The sequence below is a fragment of the Ptiloglossa arizonensis genome, chromosome 10 (genome assembly GCF_051014685.1).
Source record: "Ptiloglossa arizonensis isolate GNS036 chromosome 10, iyPtiAriz1_principal, whole genome shotgun sequence".
Taxonomy (NCBI): Eukaryota; Metazoa; Arthropoda; class Insecta; order Hymenoptera; family Colletidae; genus Ptiloglossa; species Ptiloglossa arizonensis.
In genome coordinates, this window is record NC_135057.1 from 11410948 (window position 1) to 11430720 (window position 19773).

Sequence of the window (19773 nt, forward strand, 5' to 3'; positions counted from 1 at the left end):
CACTTTGTATCCGCTACATTCTCTAACTACGTATTTCCCTATACATATTTTCCGCCACCCTTTGTCTCGTACTGTTTGATATGCGTTCCAAGCCACCTCGCTCTATCCTTTGGTTTCTCTAGGTATTTGTATTTCTTCGAGTGACTCCAGTCTCGGCTGCTATACAGATCTATAGTCTGGCGCGCGCGCGCGCGCGTGTTCTACGACGAAAGACTCTGGAGCGCGTTCCCCCCTCCTTTCGCTTTCCCACTCTAACTTTCTCTCTCAGCCCCCCATTTTCCGCATGCATTTATCTCTATCGCGACACGGATGGGCAGCTCCGCCGAATCGGTACGCGTTTTGTTTGTTTCGTCGACTAAATGAAACTCGATTAAGTTAGAGAAGAGGGCGAGAGACCGAAGATTATCGACCGTGCCTCGGAGAAGAGTTTGCGCGTCGCGCGCGAATCGGACACTTCGCTCGCGATTCGCCCGGCACGAGTCGCGCGCGATGAGTGGTGGTGGTGGGGGGGATAGTGGTTCGTTTATTAGTTTCCACGGGTGCCGTAAATTACGGGGGGCGAATTCTACCGCGACCAGCTGAACCGGTAACTCGGATGCGGTAAAGGGGATTCGAATCGCTAAGCTCGTAAACGTCGAGCAACGACGATGCGTTATTTTTTCCTTTTTCTTTTTTCTTCATCTGCTTCTTATACGCCTTCTGTTGCTTCTTCGTCGTCATCATCATCACCATTATCATCATCATCATCGTTATCATAATCGTTATCATCATCGTTATCGTCGTCGTCGTCGTCTTCTTCTTCTTCTTCTTCTTCTTCTTTTTCTTCTTGTTCTTCTTACTCTTCTTCTTCGTCGTTTTTCTCGCGCGTATTAAAATTCTATTAGCGCTCGCTATCGTTTATCGCAAAACTCGAACTCGACTCTGTAAGCCGCTTACGATTGAGGTAATCCATGGTATAAGGCCCAATTCGCATCCAGTTCGAACTAACGCGTACTGTTAGCTGTATACCCTACCTATCTCGACGATTCGTTTGGCTCTAAAAGTTTTTTTTTTTTCTTTATCCATTTATTTTTTTTTGCTTCTTTAGAATTAACGCGCGCTTCCTGAAAAAAGCGTCGCGACGGAACGCGTTAAAAAAACCTGACGCGAATGTTGGTTGATCCAGCGGTCACGGAAAACGCAACTGAACTTACTAAAGACTAAACCGTGTGCACGGAGGGCAAACGTAACGGGGGCCGATCGTTGGCTGCTGGTCGTCGATGGACGCGCGAAAAAAAGGTCTCCTTTCTTCTCTTGCTCGTGTCCTGTCTCGTCCCACCCCTCCCCCATCCTACCCGAACCCCTTCTTTCTGGTTACTCGATATCGATACTTGTAAGCTCTTTTATCGTCGGTTCCGTCGTGACCTAAACCACGACGACGAAGGACTCGAAGAAAAAGCGGGAGTGTACGCGCGCGTGCGCGATTTTAGTTATTTTTTTTTTCTTTTTTGGCACTTGATATCATGGGGGACTTTCCAAGTCGCGTGTAATAGCTCGCGGATAAATTCCCGCTTCGTTGCCTCGTTTAGTCGACGACCAGAACCCCACTCCCACCCCCGTACGCGATCGATGACGATCAGGAGATCACGCGAGAACGAACAGGCGCGTTTTGCACGCTCGACCCCATGGGCGCGTAAACATTAAAACGAACCGACCCACAGGGCCGCCGTGAGAACGAAAAAAACGCGCTTTTAACGCGTCCCGTCTTTGACGCGGTCTGCGCCAAATTGAAATATATCTCCGGTTGAAATTTGTTTTTTTTCGTTTTTTTTTTTGCATTTCGCGTGCAACGGTATAATACACTGCTCTCTACACAACATACAAACGTTAGTCTAACTTGTATTTTTTTTTTACCATTTTTTTTTCTTGTTTGTGCTAGTCGATATTTGCGTGTACACATATGCGATGCGTGTACGTGCAGACCTGTCCCGAATTTTTTTGTGCGTCGCGCTGCATACGCCGTGTGTTTCTGTACGTGTGTGGGTGTATGTGCGTCAGTGTGATGCGACGAGTGTCCATGTGTACGTGTGTGTGTGTGTGTCAGTGTTCGTGATTAATTTAATCCGTGACTCTTTAAAAACGAATTTCGCGCGTCACGCGGCGAAAGGCTGCGCGTGATTTTGCGCGAACGTTCGCGCCTCCCGCCGTCGCGCATGCGCGGGAATCGTTCCCGTTTCGTTCAGCTCGCGATAATCGTTGAATGTAAAAATATTCGTCGACTGCGCCGGTCGCGTCCATACATCTTTGTTTTTTCTCATTAATTTTTTTTTGTTTTGTTTTTTTTTCTTTTCTTTTGGCGACGTACACACTCTCGAGACGTGCGCTCGTAAACTTAAAGCTATCCGAGAGGTTGAGTGTTCGGGGCATGGGAGTGGGGGGTTGTGGTATAGGAAGGTTGGTGTGATCGACGCTCGTTACGATCGCAGTCGTTGCTTCGTTCTCGTCGAGTACGTATCTCTTTCACGCGGCGCCGTTTCGAAATAGCACACGCAAACGCACACACGCACACACATACTCACACTCACCGAGCGCAAATACATATATATATGTATGTATATATATATTACGTATATATATAACCGCGAAATCTGCAATTTGCCGCAAAAATTCTGAATTTTCGATCATCGGGGATCGCTCTACGTTATCGTCAACAACAGCAAACTATTTTGGATGTGTAACTCTTAAGATTAATTCAAGGTATAACACCGATCACAATTTTCGTCGCTTCCAAAAAATCTCCGACTTTGTCGATACAAAAGTTCCGTCAAAAATATCACTGCTTTATCGTTTTCTACTAGTAAGAATTCAACATTACGTCCCGGTGTCCCGTTCCGATCGCTCGTCAAAAATGAACAAGTGACGCGACGCAACGCAGGATCGAAGAAACGGGCGTAAGAAAAGAATTGGGCGAAGAGGGTGGGTCGCGAAAACTGTGGAGTAAGGACAGGGCTGGGACGGGGGAGCGGGGGCGGGGAGGGGTGGAGGTTGGATAGAAGCAAGGACAAACGGTTGCTAGAGAGTTGTCCCAATCTTTGGGCAAATGTGAAGGAGACGACTGACGGACGGTTGGGAGGGGAGAAACAAAGGGGGTCGGTGAAGGAGTAAGTGAAACAGAGAACGTCAATCGATATCGAGGATTCGGAGCGATAAAAGAACGGAAAAATAGTAGTACCGAATTGTCGAGACCAGCTTTTCGTTCGTAGCTTTTCTCGTCGCTTCGACCGCATCGACCGCCAACGGACGCTCCGTGTCCTGTAGCGCCCGATGAAACAAAACAAACGTTCGGTCGAACGCGAAACTCGACACGACCGGCGAGATCCGTTGGTGGGGAGCGTTTGCGGTGCGAAAGAGAGACAGGGGAAGAATAACACGAAGCGGTGGGGAAAGCGGGTAGGGCGCTGGAATCGTAAGACACCGGATACACGAGACATAGGAAACGCTTGATCGCGTCAACGGGTTTATTCGAAGCAACGGTATTACGTACTCGGTACGTACTTACGCGTGCAAAACAGTCATAAAAATAACGTTCGATGTAAATGTCAATAAAGTCGCGAAAGTAACATCGATCGGTCACGTTTTCGAGCGTCTTGGCCGCTCAAATGTACATATGTATACCGCTCGCGGTACACGCAATCTCGCGTGAAAACGAGCTCGTTATCGTTCGTGTCAGAGGTGAATTCGAAATACGTTCGCCGTGAGTCGTTGTCGTGCACGATGGAAACGAAAGGAAAAGAAACAGGAAGTATCGTTGACCCGGGTTGGGCGGTTGGCGGGGATCGGGGGGGAGGGGGATGGGGATATGGTTGAAATATGTAAAGCGTCGGTCGTGACGTCGTAATAAACGCAATCGTCAACGCGGTTTAAATATATGGCGATCGAATATGTACGCCTCGCGAGACTTTTTGACTCTGACGGAAATACACGAGGTGCGACCGAGGTGCGTCGTATTGTCGGAAAGGCAGATGGAGCTCTTGGCTCGATCTGTCCGTTTCAGCGCGAAATAGTTAACCTAAAAGGAGTGATGAAACAACACGCTTGATCTCGTCACGGCGTGGATTGGTGGTTGAACGAAATAATCGGGAGTAAATACTTGTGTATTGGTCGACATTACGCGACCTCGTGACATCGGTCGACTCGCGACGCCGATAGTTTAGAACGGTTTCGATCGGTTTCGCGTCGTCGTAGGACAACGAATACCAATGTCGAGCAGGTTCGAGAGATCGGGAGGTACTGGTCTAGGTTAGATCGACGATTTCGCTCCCGCGAAATACAGATATTATCGCGCACTCGAACGTTTACTCGGGCTTGAGCCGATGCCATTGTACGATCGTCTGCCGTGGCTTTGTGATCATGTCCTGCCAATGTTTCGTTTCGCTCGCACCGCTGCCATTCTTCCCTGAAAACAGAACAGACGTCGCGAGATTATCGCGCCCGATTAGCGGGGATTTGGACCAGTGGTGCGCAACCTTTCTCCCTTTCACGTGCGGAGCCTTTCTTCGAAATTTAAAGGATACTTTTCTAGCCTCGAACGGTGTATCCTCGCTTGAAGTAGCATCGAATTTATTTTGAAAAAAAAGAAAAAAAAAGAAGAAGATATCGTCGAAGGTTCACGACGATACTTTGCCCTCTATCGGTTTCTCGATATCTCCCGATCGCGGTTCATAAATTTAAATTACTTTTCGTTTCGACCTCGATGATTTTATAACTAGTCCCGCCGTAATATTTAAATTCGATTTTCCGTGTTTCGTTTCTATTCCTAATCCACAATCATCGTGAATGTATAACGAATGCCGCATTGTTCGAAACTTTCGTATAGAAATTTTTCAAGATCGCGAACAGAGCGAATTAGATTATAAATACAACCACTAGTACCTCATTTTTGTTCCCCACCTACGGATTGTTGAACTTATTTTTAACTTTACAGCCGGAATAAATTAAACGAAAGGTCCTAATTGGCTCGCGAATCGGACTCTCTGCACCGCTGGTTTAGGCTTCAAGGGGCACTCTCGCTTTTACGCAATATTATTCCGTGTACTGTATCGCGCGCACACTTCCTTCGTTTGCATAATAAAGACGTTATCAATCAATCAATCGGTGTAGTGGGTCACAACTGACGACGAACAAAAGTTCCATTTGCTTTTCAAAGTCCTGAATCAATAATCGTGTTGAACTTGGTGCCACGAGGAGAAAATGAATCGCCGCAGCTTACGGTTAATGGATTATTCCCACCGAAGAATGATTTCGAAAAATTGGGTTCATCGGTGTTTTGTATCACAATTAGACGAGAATTATTAGAATTTAATGGGAAGATTCAATTAACATTATTACCATTCGCGGCGACCTTTCGTGTGAACTAGAATTCTCAACCTTGACTCGATTAAGAACAAAGAAAAACAGAGGTTTAATAATGCATTATTTAGATGTACGAGTAGCATTGTCCTCGTGGATTCCAGTGTGCAGTCAACTTATGAAAAAGTAAGCACGTTCATCGCGTTAAATACCATCCGTCCTACTTTAATTTCACGATTTATATCCCGGATGCTTTTGTATAATGCTCTGTTATCGAGCGTTAACCAAACAAAATCGAAAAGAACCCGATCCCGTTGTTATTACACTCGGTTGCGATTGTCCACGGATGGTCGCGGTTCAAGACTCTACTTTCCGTGTACTTTGGGGCGTAGTCGGGAAAAGTTTTGACAACCACTGCTTTGGATATCTGTCGTACGACAATCTCACGCGCGACACTGCTGGAAACGCTTTTGTTTACCTGCCAGTTGAATCCGTCCGATCAGCTCGTTTCGGCCGATGTTATCAAAGTCCATTACCATTACGTCCAATGAACACTCTCGAATCTTCTCCCACGGCACGTTGAAGGAGAACGCCTCGTTGAACACCGGGTTCAGAGTGCACTTGAATATGGGGGTCTTTCGTTTCTCGATTCTCTTGTCGCCGAATTGCAACCACACTTTCACGTACGGATCTAAACGCGTTGGACAGAAGGAAAAGAAGAAAAAAAAAGAAAGTAACAGGAAAAGAATCTTTCTCTCTCTCTCACTCTCTCTCTCTCTCTCTCTGCATTTATTATTTCTTTTTTTTTCTTCCCCTCTCACCTGATTTCCCGTTGATATCCTTCGCCTTCAGATTTCTTGCTTTCATGAGCGTCAGAGTCAGCACGGAATTGCTCGGGTGGTAGCACAACGAGCACAATAGCTCGCCGCATTTGTCCTTCGCCGGGGGCTTGAGAGCTTTCCAAAAGTTGGGCTTCTCCGAGAAATCGACCTACGACCGTGGAATCGATTAGCGCGGCGTGGAAGCGCTAGACTCTGCGGTAACGAGCCTCCGACGCGGCTTGGAAAAACGAAGATGGCGGTTTAACGAGAATTACCTGGCAGAGCGGCAGGAACATCTCCCCGATGGAATCGTCCCTCGAGAATCGATCGTAGTCGAACACGTGTAAGTGCAGCACTCGGCTCTGCAACTTTTGAATCGGGAAACCTACGACACGAGCACAACTTGTCGAAACGGTACGATCCACTCGTCGAACGAAAATCCAACCTCGCGGCCCCGATCAGCCGTCTCGCTTACCTTCGAAGTAAAATGTCTCGTTCCATCGAGGATTTAACGTGCGTCTTTTTATCTTCGTCTCGAGTCGATGCTTTTTGTCCGGCAGTAGGGTCACGCGAACATAAGGGTCCGACGTACCGGACAAATCCTTCGCTGGCAAATCTTTACCCTGAAATAAATGGACTTTTTGGTGGAGCTACCGCCTCGAACCGATGTCACCGAGCAGGATTCTTTCAACTTTATCGAGAAACTCATAGGGTACGGTTTCCTGTGCTTTCGCGCGGTCCAAGAGTCGCTCGACGAACGAACGTAACGTTGAATTCAGGATTCAAGGGAATTTTGACTTGAAAGCGACACGACCGGGATACAACTCGCTTAAATTGTACGAGAATTTTTCGAGATCAATTTTTACGACCTGTACGCGATGTAAAAGACGCTGGACGCTAGAATATGACGTTGGATTCTCAATTGGAGCGAAATTTTCACTTTAAAGCGATACGACTCGCTCAATTTCCTCGAAAGTTTCTAAGAAGCTGTTTCTTTCGTCGACCTATAATTCCGTCCACTTGTACGCGGGTCCAAAGAACGCTAACCCGTCGAACGTAATATCGTATTCACGATCGGAGTAGAATTCGGACTGCGGACCGATGCGACCGAGGTGGAACTCGTTTCCTCGTAAATTTGTAGGAAATAATTCCGTCTGTTTGCACGTGGTCTAAGTGATACCGTAGGGCCGAGCACAATGTTGGATTCCACGATTGAAGAGAATTCTGAACGCGGACCGATATGACTGGAAAGCAATATGCCGGCGAGTCCACTTTTCATACGACTTGAGTATCAGTCGGAATGAAAGTCCGCGCGTTATGCGCTTTTGTTCGAGTGGGGGGAGGAGGGGGAGGGGTGGTGGTGGTGGTGGTGGTGGTGTGGCGCGATCGTAAAAGTTTGAGAACCGCTGGTGGTGTGGAGCAATCGGACTCTCGCGATGCGACGCGAGAAAAATTAAAAATCCGAACTCCCAAACGTGGAAACACGACAAGAGCCTCCACCCTTCCGCATCGATGCCACTAACCTGTATAATACGAAGGATGAGCGTAGTGTTCTGGAAGTCGTATTCCAGGCTGAAATGAATTTGCCCGACGTTTTCGCTAGGTTCCGAGTTGTCGATGTACATGTCGACCAAGGACATGGATCTGCTTTGTAGGAAAGCTTTCTGAAACGAGACACATCGACACGGGATCGATCGTTGGTTTCCTTTCTTTTTTTTCTCTCTCTTCGATCTGCCCGAATAGTGGCTCGGTCCGGCAATAAAAGTGGAAACACATTACTCGCGAAACGCAAGCTCGAGTTTGCAGCTGTTTCTAAATTGCCCGGAGACACACACTGGTATCGCCGAACTGCACGTGACGTAACGTTCCACATGTAGATCGGCAGCACGTTATGCGGCTCGTTTTCGTTCAGGTTGGGTCACCGTTCTCTACGATACACGTACACTAGCCCGGTGTCGCAAAGACGTCCGTAATAACGTGCGGAATAACTTTCCGTCAACGCGAAAACATTTTCGCGCACCGTCTACGTAAGCGACGTACACACGAAGAAAATTACGAAACCCCTGTAAACTCCCGCGGAAATGTCGTGCTACCGGAGTATATCCCACGCGTAATTTCGCGAAATGTGTTTCCACATTGAGGGGCTACTCCCATTCGGAGACTGTAATTACGGATCGATAGTTGGGAAACTTTGCGTACACGTTGAATTTTCATAGCTTCGTTATCCTTGCCGTTACTTACGTAAGCGTGTGTTTCTTGCCCGGTATATCTTAAATAACAGCCAGAGGAGAAATATGAAAAAGAAAAGAAAGGTCGATCCTTTAACCCCTTCGAATGGGAATACCCTCTTGAGCGACCCTCGAGTCGGTGGAAACTTCGTTTCATCGATACACGGTAATCCCCGGTTAAACGATGATGTCAGCCCGAGATAAAAACTGATTAGGAACGGACCACCCGATTCTCGATCGGTTTACAGGGATTACCGTTTATCTCTCCGTTCTCGCCAGGCTAGCCAACCGTCGAATCGTCTCTACGAACGCCCACGCGTTTTCTTTTCTTTTTCCAACAAGAACCTACCGACGGGTGTTCCCCTTTAACGTTCTGTAGTTGTTTGTTTTGCGCGCTGGCGGTTGGGGTACGGGGTTCCCCCGTTCCGGCGGCCGCTCCGCTGACCCCGCTTCCGGAAATCGGGTTCCCGGCGGCCCCGATGCCGCTGGTACCGGCGTTCGCATTCCCGATACCAGATCCAGACCCAGACCCCGACCCAGACCCCGACCCCAAACCCGACCCGGCACCACCGGCACCGAGTGGCCCGCTCGACGTCGAGCCACTCGCGCCTGCGCTTCCCGCGCTCGAGCCGACCACGCCGCTTCCGCCGACGCCGCTTCCACCTGTCGTCGTCGCCGACTTGTTCGCCGGGCTGCCGGTCGTCCTGAAACAAAACCGTGCCGACCACTCCTTTACGTCTCCTTCGTGACCCCACCCTCCCCCCATCCTTGCCCCCAAACACCTCCCGCATCTCCCCTTACTTTCATCGAGGTCGTCGTTGTCGACGTTTACGCTATCGGTAGCTTTCCTAGCGTACTCTATTAATTAAACGAACGTTAGAGCGCAACCGGGAACCCCCCCCGTTGGGTACCCCACGTTGAGAAGTTCATCGGGAATCCCATTTAGAACTCTATTGGAAACCCCACTGGCAATCCCGTTCGGAACTATATTGGAAACTCCGTTCGGAACTCTATCCGGTCGTTCGTTCGACACTCTGTTCGGAACACGACTCGAAAGTCTACATGGAACTCTATCGGGAATCCCATTGGGTGCTCCGTTGGGTGCCACGGAGAACACAACGGACAACGACGACCAAGGTAGAAACTCTACAGGCTACGACGCGCACAATGTGGAACTGGAGTGTTCATCTAAAGCGCGCAGGCTACGAAGCAACGCGCGTACGTCTCATTTTCTACGGAGCTCTAACAACATTCAGTCTAAACAGGCGCGACGGTACGTTTTTCGAAGGATTGGTGGTTATCACGGTCGCCACGATGGCAAACACCTCGTGTTTAAGGGTCCCATCCCTCCCCCGCCCACGGGGGAAATGTGTCGTCTCGACGGGCGGGGGACAACGGGGGATAAACGATCGAGCGTCAAAGTGGAAATCGGGTGCAGCGTTTTGCTCCTCGGATCGTCCCGGTTCGATGTGGACAATTCGAGGAACGGGTGGATGTTTTCGGGGATTGTGCAGCGTTGCTTATCTCCGGCTCGCTCGCCTTTCTATGCACGTTCTCGTACACGATCACGCATCGTCGCTCGAGTTGTCGCAGCCTTGGGAACGATCCGTGACAACTCGAGAGACGGGTGAAAGTTCCGATCGCTGTTGTTCTCTCCGGCTCGATCGACTTTGCGTAGATTTGGGCCGGGACCGAGAGCGAGGAACGGTGAAGCGTGAAACGGTCGATGTAGGGGAATTGTGTGACAACCTGAGAGACAGAATACCGTTCCCCTGTCCGCGGGGAACGGGAGAAACACGAGCGAACGCGTGTAGTAACGTACCGAACGAGAAACAGGATCTGTGCGATTCGTTGCGGGACGAGTACGGTGGGGATAGTGACAACCTGAAGGACCGGTACCGTACGAACGCGCGAACGACAACGCGCACGGTTGTCGGTGATCGTTTAAACTCGTAAGGGCGGGGGGTTCAAGGAGTCAGGGGGACTAGAACAGACTGATTAATCGAAATAGAGCTACTTACGCAAGTTAAAGCAGCGCCCATCCGCGAACGGATTATTTCCATTAGGAAGGAAGAATTTGAAAGAGAAGATAGAAAAGAGTCAAGTGAAGCAGTAACGAGAGAAAAATAGGTATCGAGAATATAAAATGTTTTTTCGCTATTCTCCAACTCGTCGTATACTTACTCCAATTGCGCTCTGGATTCCAACGGTAACACGCCGAAAGTAGGCATGAAACAAAAGAAAACGAAACAGGAGTTAATGAGTTTTGGATGATCCTGAACACGACGTTTCCTCGGGGACCAAACAAAGGATTAGAGAGAGAAGAAAAGAAAAAAAAAAGAGAAAAAACGAATCGTTTCTTGGCTTCGACGGGAGATATACGAGAAGCTCTCGACGTCGGCGTGTCTCGCAGGGTCGCAACCTTAACCTTTCGACCGTATACAAAGTGTTTCGGTCCCGCTGACGCGAGGAAAAGAAGCGGAACTCGTCGCCCGGGTTTCGGTTACGCTGGTACGAGGGGAACAGCCCCCCTCGTGGACGTACCCGGGGCGCGAGCCACGTGCGTGGAAATCTCCCGGCCAAAGCAGCGAGATTAGGGAAAGCTACTCGGAGCAGGAGAGAACCGGAGATAGACAGGGAAAGTCAGAGTGAGTGAGAGAGAAAGAGATAGAACAGATATGCACCGGTGTTGCGTCGCGGTAGTCTCGTCCGAGAAGCATTTACGAGCTCGCTCGGGCGCGTTCGATTATCTATTTAATTTTTAATAATTCTATTCTGTATGTTGGCGATCGCCCGTCTGACGCTTCTTACCTGGCGGTGTAATACTCGAAGAAGGCGACCAGTATTTCCAGAGACCTCGTGACTGCAGCCCACATGGTTCTATCGTTCCGAGAGTCTCTTTGGTCACGATTATCGCGGATAACCGCCGACCCGTTCACATTCCCGTCAACGAGCTTTAGTCCGTACGAACGAGTCGAAGCGCGCGCGATATGTGCCCAGCACGCCTCACTCTCTCTTCCAAGATGTGTGCAGTCTCTTCTCTCTTAAATCGAAGTATACACGTCCCGTCGTTTTCAACCGCGAACCTGAACGAGGCCCGCTCGAACACGCGCGGGACTCTCGCTTCGCTTCGCGATCGTGTTCATGCCCATGCTCGCATGCGGACGCGCGACGGTCCCGAAACGCCTCGAAGCGTTCTTGGGGGCGGTACGATCGCGCGAGCATTTTCGGGGGGGGGGGGGGCACCGAACGAGACTGGCGTATCGGAGGGACTGCGAACAAATACTTCCACGCACGACGAATTTCTCTCGGTGAAACGCGACCGAGAAAGCTACTCCGCGAGAATTTGTTTCGGGGAAGGGGGAACCTTTGCGAGAATCGCGAAGAAATCGAAATCGTCGTTCCACGTGGAACAATTTTCGATTAGGGTTGGTACGAACGCGAATCGTGAAAGCTACGGGGACAATCTCGTCGCGAGAATTATTTTTTAGGGATTACCGAACGCGAGTTAGTCGTTTCTCGAGCGGAAAGTTTTCTCGAGCGGGGGAGAGAACGCTCCTAGCCTGTGAGGGAGTTACGAGAAGATCGAAATGTTTCTTTTTTTTCCTCCCCGTGGAAAATCGAACGGGAGCTCCGGGGAGGCTGCGAAGAAATCGAGATCGTCGTTTTTCCACGCGCGAAAGGGAATCCTACGAGGGACGCGGTGAGCGCCATCTCGAGTAGCGGCACGGCACGGTCCCTCTCGAGCGTCGCTTCGAGTTATTCAATATGGCGAAAATAACGTACGCCTAGGGCCAAACGACGCGGAGAATGTTCAGGATACATACGGACGATGATACAATGCCGGATGGCAGGTTGATGGAAAGGGAGAATTTGCTTGTTGGATTGGTCGAGCGAACGGTCGGTCGGTCGGTCGAAAGAAGGGGGTTGTTGGATCGATCTTAGCTACTCGCCGGTACCACCGCCACACCGCTTTTACCACCGCCACTGACGCCGCCTCGGCGGCCCACCAACCACCGGCTACCACTTCTTCCAACGTTTGATCGCTACCAACGCCAGCAACCGAACGAGAAAACTCGAGTCTCGAAATTTTCACCAGCTCGCATTGGTATACCAAACCGGGACGAAACGACCGTGAACGTACAATCGTCGGGACAACGGGCGCAACGTCTTCCGTGTGTACGGAGTTCGTGGAAATCAACGACGTATCCTAAATCGAGTCAGGGACGCATTGGGTCGCGCACGTGGCAACGATGCTCGCGAAGGTCGATAGACACGGCGCGCGCATCCCGCTGGACACGCGAACCTTTCTTTCTGGACCTGGCGTGTTACGGTTCAACCTCAGCGGCAAGTATCCGCTTTTTCGGTGGACCGAACCAAAAGAAAACAAACGGTAGTTTTTCCACCAAGATAATCACCTATCACTACCCCCCCCCCCCCACTTCTGTATATTTTCTTTTTCTCGCGAGGCAAACGCGAGGACGAACACTCTGCTCCCTCTCACGAAAAAGTTACCACATTCCCCACGAGAAGAGCAACCAGAAGCCCTGTTTCCCACCTACGGCGAGAATCGTTCACGGTTCGTAGATTGTCGGTCTCCTCCCCAGGCGGTGGACAACGAAAACTCGAAGTTTCTCGCACGAAAGGAAATTATCGCCGAGACGATCGATCGGAACGCACGCGCACGACAAAGCTAAGAGAGTTCCTGGCCGTGGCGCGGCTCGGTCAATGCCGAAGAACGTCCAAGCAACAGGTTCTTGGTCGGGTGATACGCGCGCCATAAATTCTACGAAAAGAAGGAAAAAGCACCGGGTTCGTTCTCGGTTATCCACTGTCTCGAAAACTTGCGTCCCGTACCGTACCTCGTTAGGGACGAATTACACGATCCGGCCTCGGTTACGCTCGAGCACGGTCCTTTTCACGAACAGCGTCGACGAATCGGAACGAATCTCGCGAAACGAGGAACCGTGAAGACGTTTTCAAACCCGGGGAAACGGATCGAGGTTAGAGGTAGAACACGTTCGCGCTCGAGAGGCGACCCTCGATCGTCGCTTAACTAATTTGGTCTAATTTATCTACAGAAGATCCGTCCGTCGTGAACCAACGAGACTCCGAAGTATTTATTTTTACATTCGGTGGAAAGTACATCGTCGAGGTGTGCCAGTTCCTCGCGGCGGAAACGCATCGAGTCGTGAAGGGTTGGAACGCGTACCTCGCCCTCTTTGCCGTGCTAGCTTGTATTTTCGTGTACCTCGTCTCCGTGCAACGAACGCACGTAGAACTAGTCTCGAGGTTCGATGAATACAGACGTTGAATAAATAAAATACAATTCTGTATTCTCGACTGTACTCGCTTACGTCGCGAGCGAAACACAGAGAGAGAGAGAGAGAGAGAGAGAGAGAGAGAGAGAGAGAGAGAGAAAGAGGTTACGGAAAACACTTCGGGACGATGGAGATACGTCTTCGACGCGAAATGATCACCGTCGATCGTAAATATTTCGCGAAGATCCCTGAAAGAACTCTGCAACTTCGACGTTTGTTGTCAGTTCGAAATATTCGCGATTCTCTACCCCGCGGAGGTGAACTGGAGAATCTCACGGAATGGTTGATCCAGGTTCGTGACGACGACGTCGAAAAAAGAGTAGGGAGCACACGATGCGCAAAACGAGTTACACAACCGTACAGGGGAAGAAGGTTCTTTCCCTTTTACGAAACGTCTGGTGGCTGCAACCCCTCGAGGTGGAAGAATCTTGCGGCTCTGACGGCGCACACGTAGTATCCGCAACGGAACGTTACCGATACTCGCGAATCCCGTATTTGTGCCACCTGTTACTCGTCGGTTCGCGTATTCCAAGAACGCGTCGCGTAGGTGCATACGGGATTGAACGTTAACGATCGCTACGCGGCACGCGACACGCGACGCTTATCGCCTTTTCTCGTGCCGCCGCGCCTACTTCGGCGAATCCGGGTTTTCCCCCACGACGAACGCTCTGTATCGACTCGTGGAGAGAAAAAATTTAAAAAAAAAGAATTGAACCAAGTCCTGGAAAAATATTACGCGACTCGAGTCCGCGGAGAACATTGGTTCGTGAGCTGTTCCCGGTCTCTCTCGCGTTTACCGCATTGCTCTCGACGGCTTTGTGCGGCTCGATGCAAAAAAAAGTATAAAAAAAAAAAGAAAAATATCTATCGTGCAATTCTCGTACCGACCTTCTTTCCGTAATTTTCTTCGTACGTGACGCGAATCGTCGCGCCACACGACAGAGACGTCGTGTGTTTAAGGTCGCAAAGAATTCCCCTCCGCTCGATCTTTCCGTCTATCCGCGAGATACACGAACACCGAACGTCTGTTCACCTCCGTTGACTCTCCGGATCGCGGAAATTGCGGAAAGACACGTCCCTCCCGATTCCACCCACGGCGATCCAGCTCCACCGGAAATCGAGACGTGGAACGGTTCTCAACGACGAGGAATGCGACGAGAGTGGCTGTTTCGCATCCGAGGTGTCCGTGGGTCAAAATAAACGGTGACCGGTGTTCGTCGCGCGAGCGATCGATGATACACGAGGAAAGAGTAACGATTGTCCGCGTAAAACGATTTCAAGCACGAATGTTAAGCGCGACTCGTCCAGGCCCGGTTATCTCTCGCGGAATCGAAGCTGCGACGCACCGCAGGCGACGTCCTGTTGCGTTCACCAGGGTATATATCGGCGGGCAGAAGACGCGCGGGAGAAGAGAACAGTCCTTCCGACCGCAACCGCGTCGCATCACCGACTGGAAGTTTCGTTCCTCTTTCCTCCTCGCTCCGGCACCGTGGAAAAGAGCTACCTACCTACCTACCTACCTACCCCCGTAGGAGTCGCGTACGCATCGATGCTTACGAGCCTTTCGATACATTGGCGCCACCTCGGTGCACTCTCGCCAAAAGGATTTTCTCTCCCTCGACACCCATGCTCGAGAGCCTCTCTCCTACGCACCGGGCATCGAAACCAACCATCCCCGTACGTCTCTCTTCGTCCTTCCCCCCACCTAGACCTCACGCCGGCTACCCTCGAACCGCCCCTCCGGTCCCCGTCCCTCTCTATATACCCCTTACCCTCTGACCGACCGACCGACTCTCCCCACTCTACGACCGGCCACGTCTCGGCTGGTGTTTCCCCTCTCTTCCGCTCTATCTCTCTAGCCACATTTCCCGCTCGTCGTCCTCTTTACTTCACATCTTCGATCCGCGCAGTACTTTCCATAAAATCTTTCACCTTATCGCGAATTCTCTCGCTCTCTCTCTCTCTCTCAGTCTCCGATTCTCTATCCCCCGTGAACGCGAGCCGCGCTCTCGGGCTCTTTATCTCCGGCGGATTACGCTCGCATAGCTAGCGGAGGCGCGCTCCGCGTCCCGCGGCAGACGTCCCCGATCGATATCGGGGGACGACGGTTTCGGTTTTCTATTAAGGTCAAATTTCTGACCATACGATCCGCATTTCGACTTGTCTCACCGTACACACGCGTGCCTACTTCTCCGATCATCCGTTCGTGATTGTCTCACTGTACACTCGCCTTTCCATTTGTCTGACCATAGACGGACGCAATACCGCTCGTCGAGCCATGTACGGGGGCCCTACTACTTGTCCGACCATATACGGGGGCCCTACTACTTGTCCGACCATATACGGCGGTCGTACTACGTGTCCGAAGATAGACGGGTCATACTACTCGAGCACTGTAGCAACGTAACAATTCAAACAGCAACCACTTTGTTAATACCGAACCCGGACTGTTGCCACAATAATCAAATTAAAGTTCAATCCTTTCGCTTTCGTCCAATTGTGGCCTATTTGATTGCGGTCGATACACAAGCAACGAAATTGTCACTCGAAGAGGGGGTTGTCAAATAGTAACAGTTGTTTGTCTTGGAGGTGACGTTTGGCCCATAAAAAATTCGATATATCGAAATTGAGGTACTCCAAATTCCCGATATATCGAAATTCCGGTGGTATGGTCAGACAATTAGACGTAAAAAAAAGAGTTACTGAATTATTGGTCAGATTGTCGCATAGAGCAGTCAATTGCCTTTCGAACGAACGCAAGAGCTATAAAGTGAGATGATTTTTAACGCAGTTATGACCATTTAACGAGGCCCTTGCTTTTTCAGTACTCGCCTTTCCTTCGTTACTCGAGGTCAAGTAGCACGAGCCCCGTCTGTGGCCAGACAACTAGTATTGTCCCCGTTTGTGGCCAGCCAAGTATTACCCCACCTGTGGCCAGACAACTAGTATTACCCCGTATATGGCCAGCCAAGTAGTATTACCCCACCTGTGACCAGACAACTAGTATTACCCCGTACATGGCCAGCCAAGTAGTATTACCCCACCTGTGACCAGACAACTAGTGTTACCCCGTACATGGACTGACAAGTAGCATACCGTTATGACCAGACAAATAGTCCAACTTCCGTCTATGGCCAGCCAAGTAGTATTACCCCACCCGTGGCCAGACAACTAGTATTACCCCGTACATGGCCATCCAAGTAGTATTATCCCGTACATGGCCAAACAAGTAGCATACCGTCATGGCCAGACAAGTAGTATAACTCTCGTCGAAGGGCCAGACAAGTAGTATCACCCCGTCTGTGATCAGATAAGTAGTATACCCCGTCCGCGACAGACAAGTAGTATTCCTCCCGTGCATGATCAGACAAGTGGTATAACCCTCGACTATGGTCAGACGAGTAGTATTGTCCCCTGCCTACAATCAGACAAGTAGTATTGTCCCCGTCTATAGTCAGACGAGTAGTCTGCGCCACTATCACTACAAACGCCTGCGCTGTACGACAATCTGACCGATACTTCACTCTTCTTTTTAAAATGCGCGATAAGATCGGTACGAGAGACTCGCTCGGCTTGCCCCGTCTGCGGGTCGTTAATCGAACCGTGCGAGTTCCGGTCTGTCTCGCGTCGTTCGCACCACCCTCACCCCTCTCCCCGCTTCTTTCCCGGAAATCGGCAAGAAACCGGACAATGGTTAGAGAGGACGCGCGCGATCGAAGAGGTCGCGTATCGCGAGAACGAGAAACGTCGCTAAACGACGGCCTCGCTGGCAGGTTGTTCCCGTTTTTCCCCTTTATCCTAAAAATGGCCCGAGGCGTCGCGTACAAACTGGGCCAGCGGTGTCCTTTCAATTACTTCGTATCTTCGTTCCGTGCGGGACAAGAGGGGGGAAAAAAACCGGATGGAGGAATAAAAGGAGCGGAAATGGGTTGCGGGTGCCCGCGCATGCGCGTACCCCTTCTTCCCTCCGCTCCCCCCTGTGGCGTTCGTTCGACAGTCGAAGGGTTACAACGCCACTTTGGCGACGACCGCGAAAAGGGGGGCCGGGGTGTATTTACGTATACTCTTTCGAGGAACGATATTGTACGTTTTCGTGAAAGGGACATTGTTCGGGGAACGAAACACGGGACGAGTTTCGCGAGGTACGATTCTTTCGCGAGTCGTACGCGGGGATACAAAATGGCGTTAGGTCTCGGTCGCGGTGCGCGCGGCGCGCATCGCCGTTCACGTCCCGTTCAACCGCTTCCGATCCAAGGATATTTGAAAATTCAAACTCGACGGAGATTGACTCCGAAGGCGGCCTCCGTCGCCCGACGGGCGCGTGATCTTTTCAATTCCAAGCTTCGAATCGATACCGCGAAGGGGCCCCCTTTCATCGAACGCGTTACAGCGTCTCGCGAACTCCGACCTTTTCGAATATTTTTTCGTCACTTCAAACGACACGCGACTGTGAATTACAAACGTCGCGAAGAAATACAGAATACAAATGAGAGTAGCGTTCTCGCAAACGGAGAGAAGACCTAGAGATCGAGTTTACCTCTAGATCGCCTCAAACCTCGTGCGGTCTCGTTTTCCCGGAAACGTACGACATTTAAGAAAGTAATTTAAAAGAAAGAAATCGTGGGTATGAGCGATGCAATCAAGAATATCGCTGCAAAGTTTCACCGGAATCGTTGCAACGGTACATCCGGTAGTTACTCGTTCGCGGGTGAGACGTAGACTCGAGGAAAAGAGCGCGTTCGAAAGTTCGCAGACTATCGCTTCGGGCGTTGTATTTTCGTCGGTGTTACTATTTTTGCGAACGGGATCCGTTCCGTATTATATTCAAGGGTTCGAACTATCGTCGCGGGAGGGGAAAAACCAAAAGTTTCGTTTTTGTTTCGCTGGAAGTTACAGCGAGCGGTGGGCGCCTCGATTCGGGAATGCCTTATTGCCCGGGGCGATTCGAACACCGATTGACGGGCTAACGCGCACAGACGCTCGATGCTCTTTGTCCCGTTCGCTCGGGGTCGTGGCGTGGCAAGGCTCGAAAACGTCGAACGTGAAAAGGTTCTCGCGTAGCTGAGAACCCCTTGTTTCCGGCATTTTACCGGTACGTTTGCACCTGTGGCACGGTCATTGTCGTCCCCGGTGGCACCGCGATTTCTCGCGTTCGCGTTTCCCGTTCTCCATTCGGATCTTAATAACCGTTGACGGTAAACGGTGCGCGGCAATCGAACGGAACGTTCACGGAAATGGTATCGACTACGGAATTACGACGTTCGAACGAAAGAATCGTTGGCCAGCGACGTGTACCTTACCGGCGAATCTCTCGTTTACCGACGATTCCCGATGTCTTTCCATCCGTGGAAACTTTCGATAAATTTCGAACGTTTCTCGACCCTCTCTCTCTCTCTCTCTCTTCCCGAATTAATTATTTTAAGGAAGGACAAAGTTATAAGGAGTATAAGTACAAGATTGGGTAATACATGTACGGATGAAAATGATTGGAAAAGGACCGATTGAAGAGTGTACGGATCAATGAATGGAAAACGTAATATTGAGAACGTATAATTAATGGTATCGTCCGTATCGGATTAACGGCAATTCGAATTAAAAATTGAGTACAGTATTTGAAAGTTTTCTTTGGAACGTAGAAGTGACCAAAGTTTGCCAAATGTCACCGTGATTATTGTATCCTCGAACGTTACCGATGCGAAACGAAATTATTCGGATGCTTGTACGCGAAATTACGAGGCTTGCGGTTAACGGTGCCGTATGGAATCGTTGGAACAGAAAGTGTTCACGGATGAGACAAACGAGGCGAACAAAAAAAAAAAAAAAATAAATAAAAGCCGAAACGATTGGTCGGTTCCGCCGCTCGAACGAGCTTACCTCGACCAGTGTCGCGATTGGTCTCGGTTAGGTCCGGGTTAGGTCGAAACCGGAGATGGATTTTTATTCGGATACAAATTTCCCGGGAACGAGTACAGGAACAAAGAGTTTGTCCGTTACACTCGGCCCGTAGAGACTGAAATTCTAATTACGGAATACATTAGAATATCGATACCGATCGAATTTACCGGTTTATTTTTC

General features: G+C 50.2%; 1 protein-coding gene across 16 annotated transcripts in view; it reads right to left on the reverse strand.

Annotated features, from left to right (window-relative positions):
• Positions 1-4297: 4297 nt before the first annotated feature.
• Positions 4298-19773, reverse strand: part of Syt7 (Synaptotagmin 7) — a 33917-nt gene continuing 18441 nt past the window's right edge. For 4 of the 16 annotated variants that reach the window (XM_076321914.1, XM_076321919.1, XM_076321917.1 and 1 more), the window contains exons 3-10: positions 10562-10573; positions 8727-9081; positions 7673-7813; positions 6625-6772; positions 6425-6534; positions 6150-6318; positions 5807-6019; positions 4298-4435 (exon numbers count right to left, since the gene is read on the reverse strand). In XM_076321914.1, the coding sequence (XP_076178029.1) occupies positions 4335-4435; positions 5807-6019; positions 6150-6318; positions 6425-6534; positions 6625-6772; positions 7673-7813; positions 8727-9081; positions 10562-10573 (1249 nt within the window). In that variant the 3' untranslated portion in view covers positions 4298-4334. Of the gene's footprint in view, positions 4436-5806; positions 6020-6149; positions 6319-6424; positions 6535-6624; positions 6773-7672; positions 7814-8726; positions 9082-10561; positions 10574-11188; positions 11421-14586; positions 15346-19773 lie in introns of those variants that run through there. The other 12 variants (XM_076321927.1, XM_076321924.1, XM_076321921.1 and 9 more) reach the window with 9 other exon arrangements.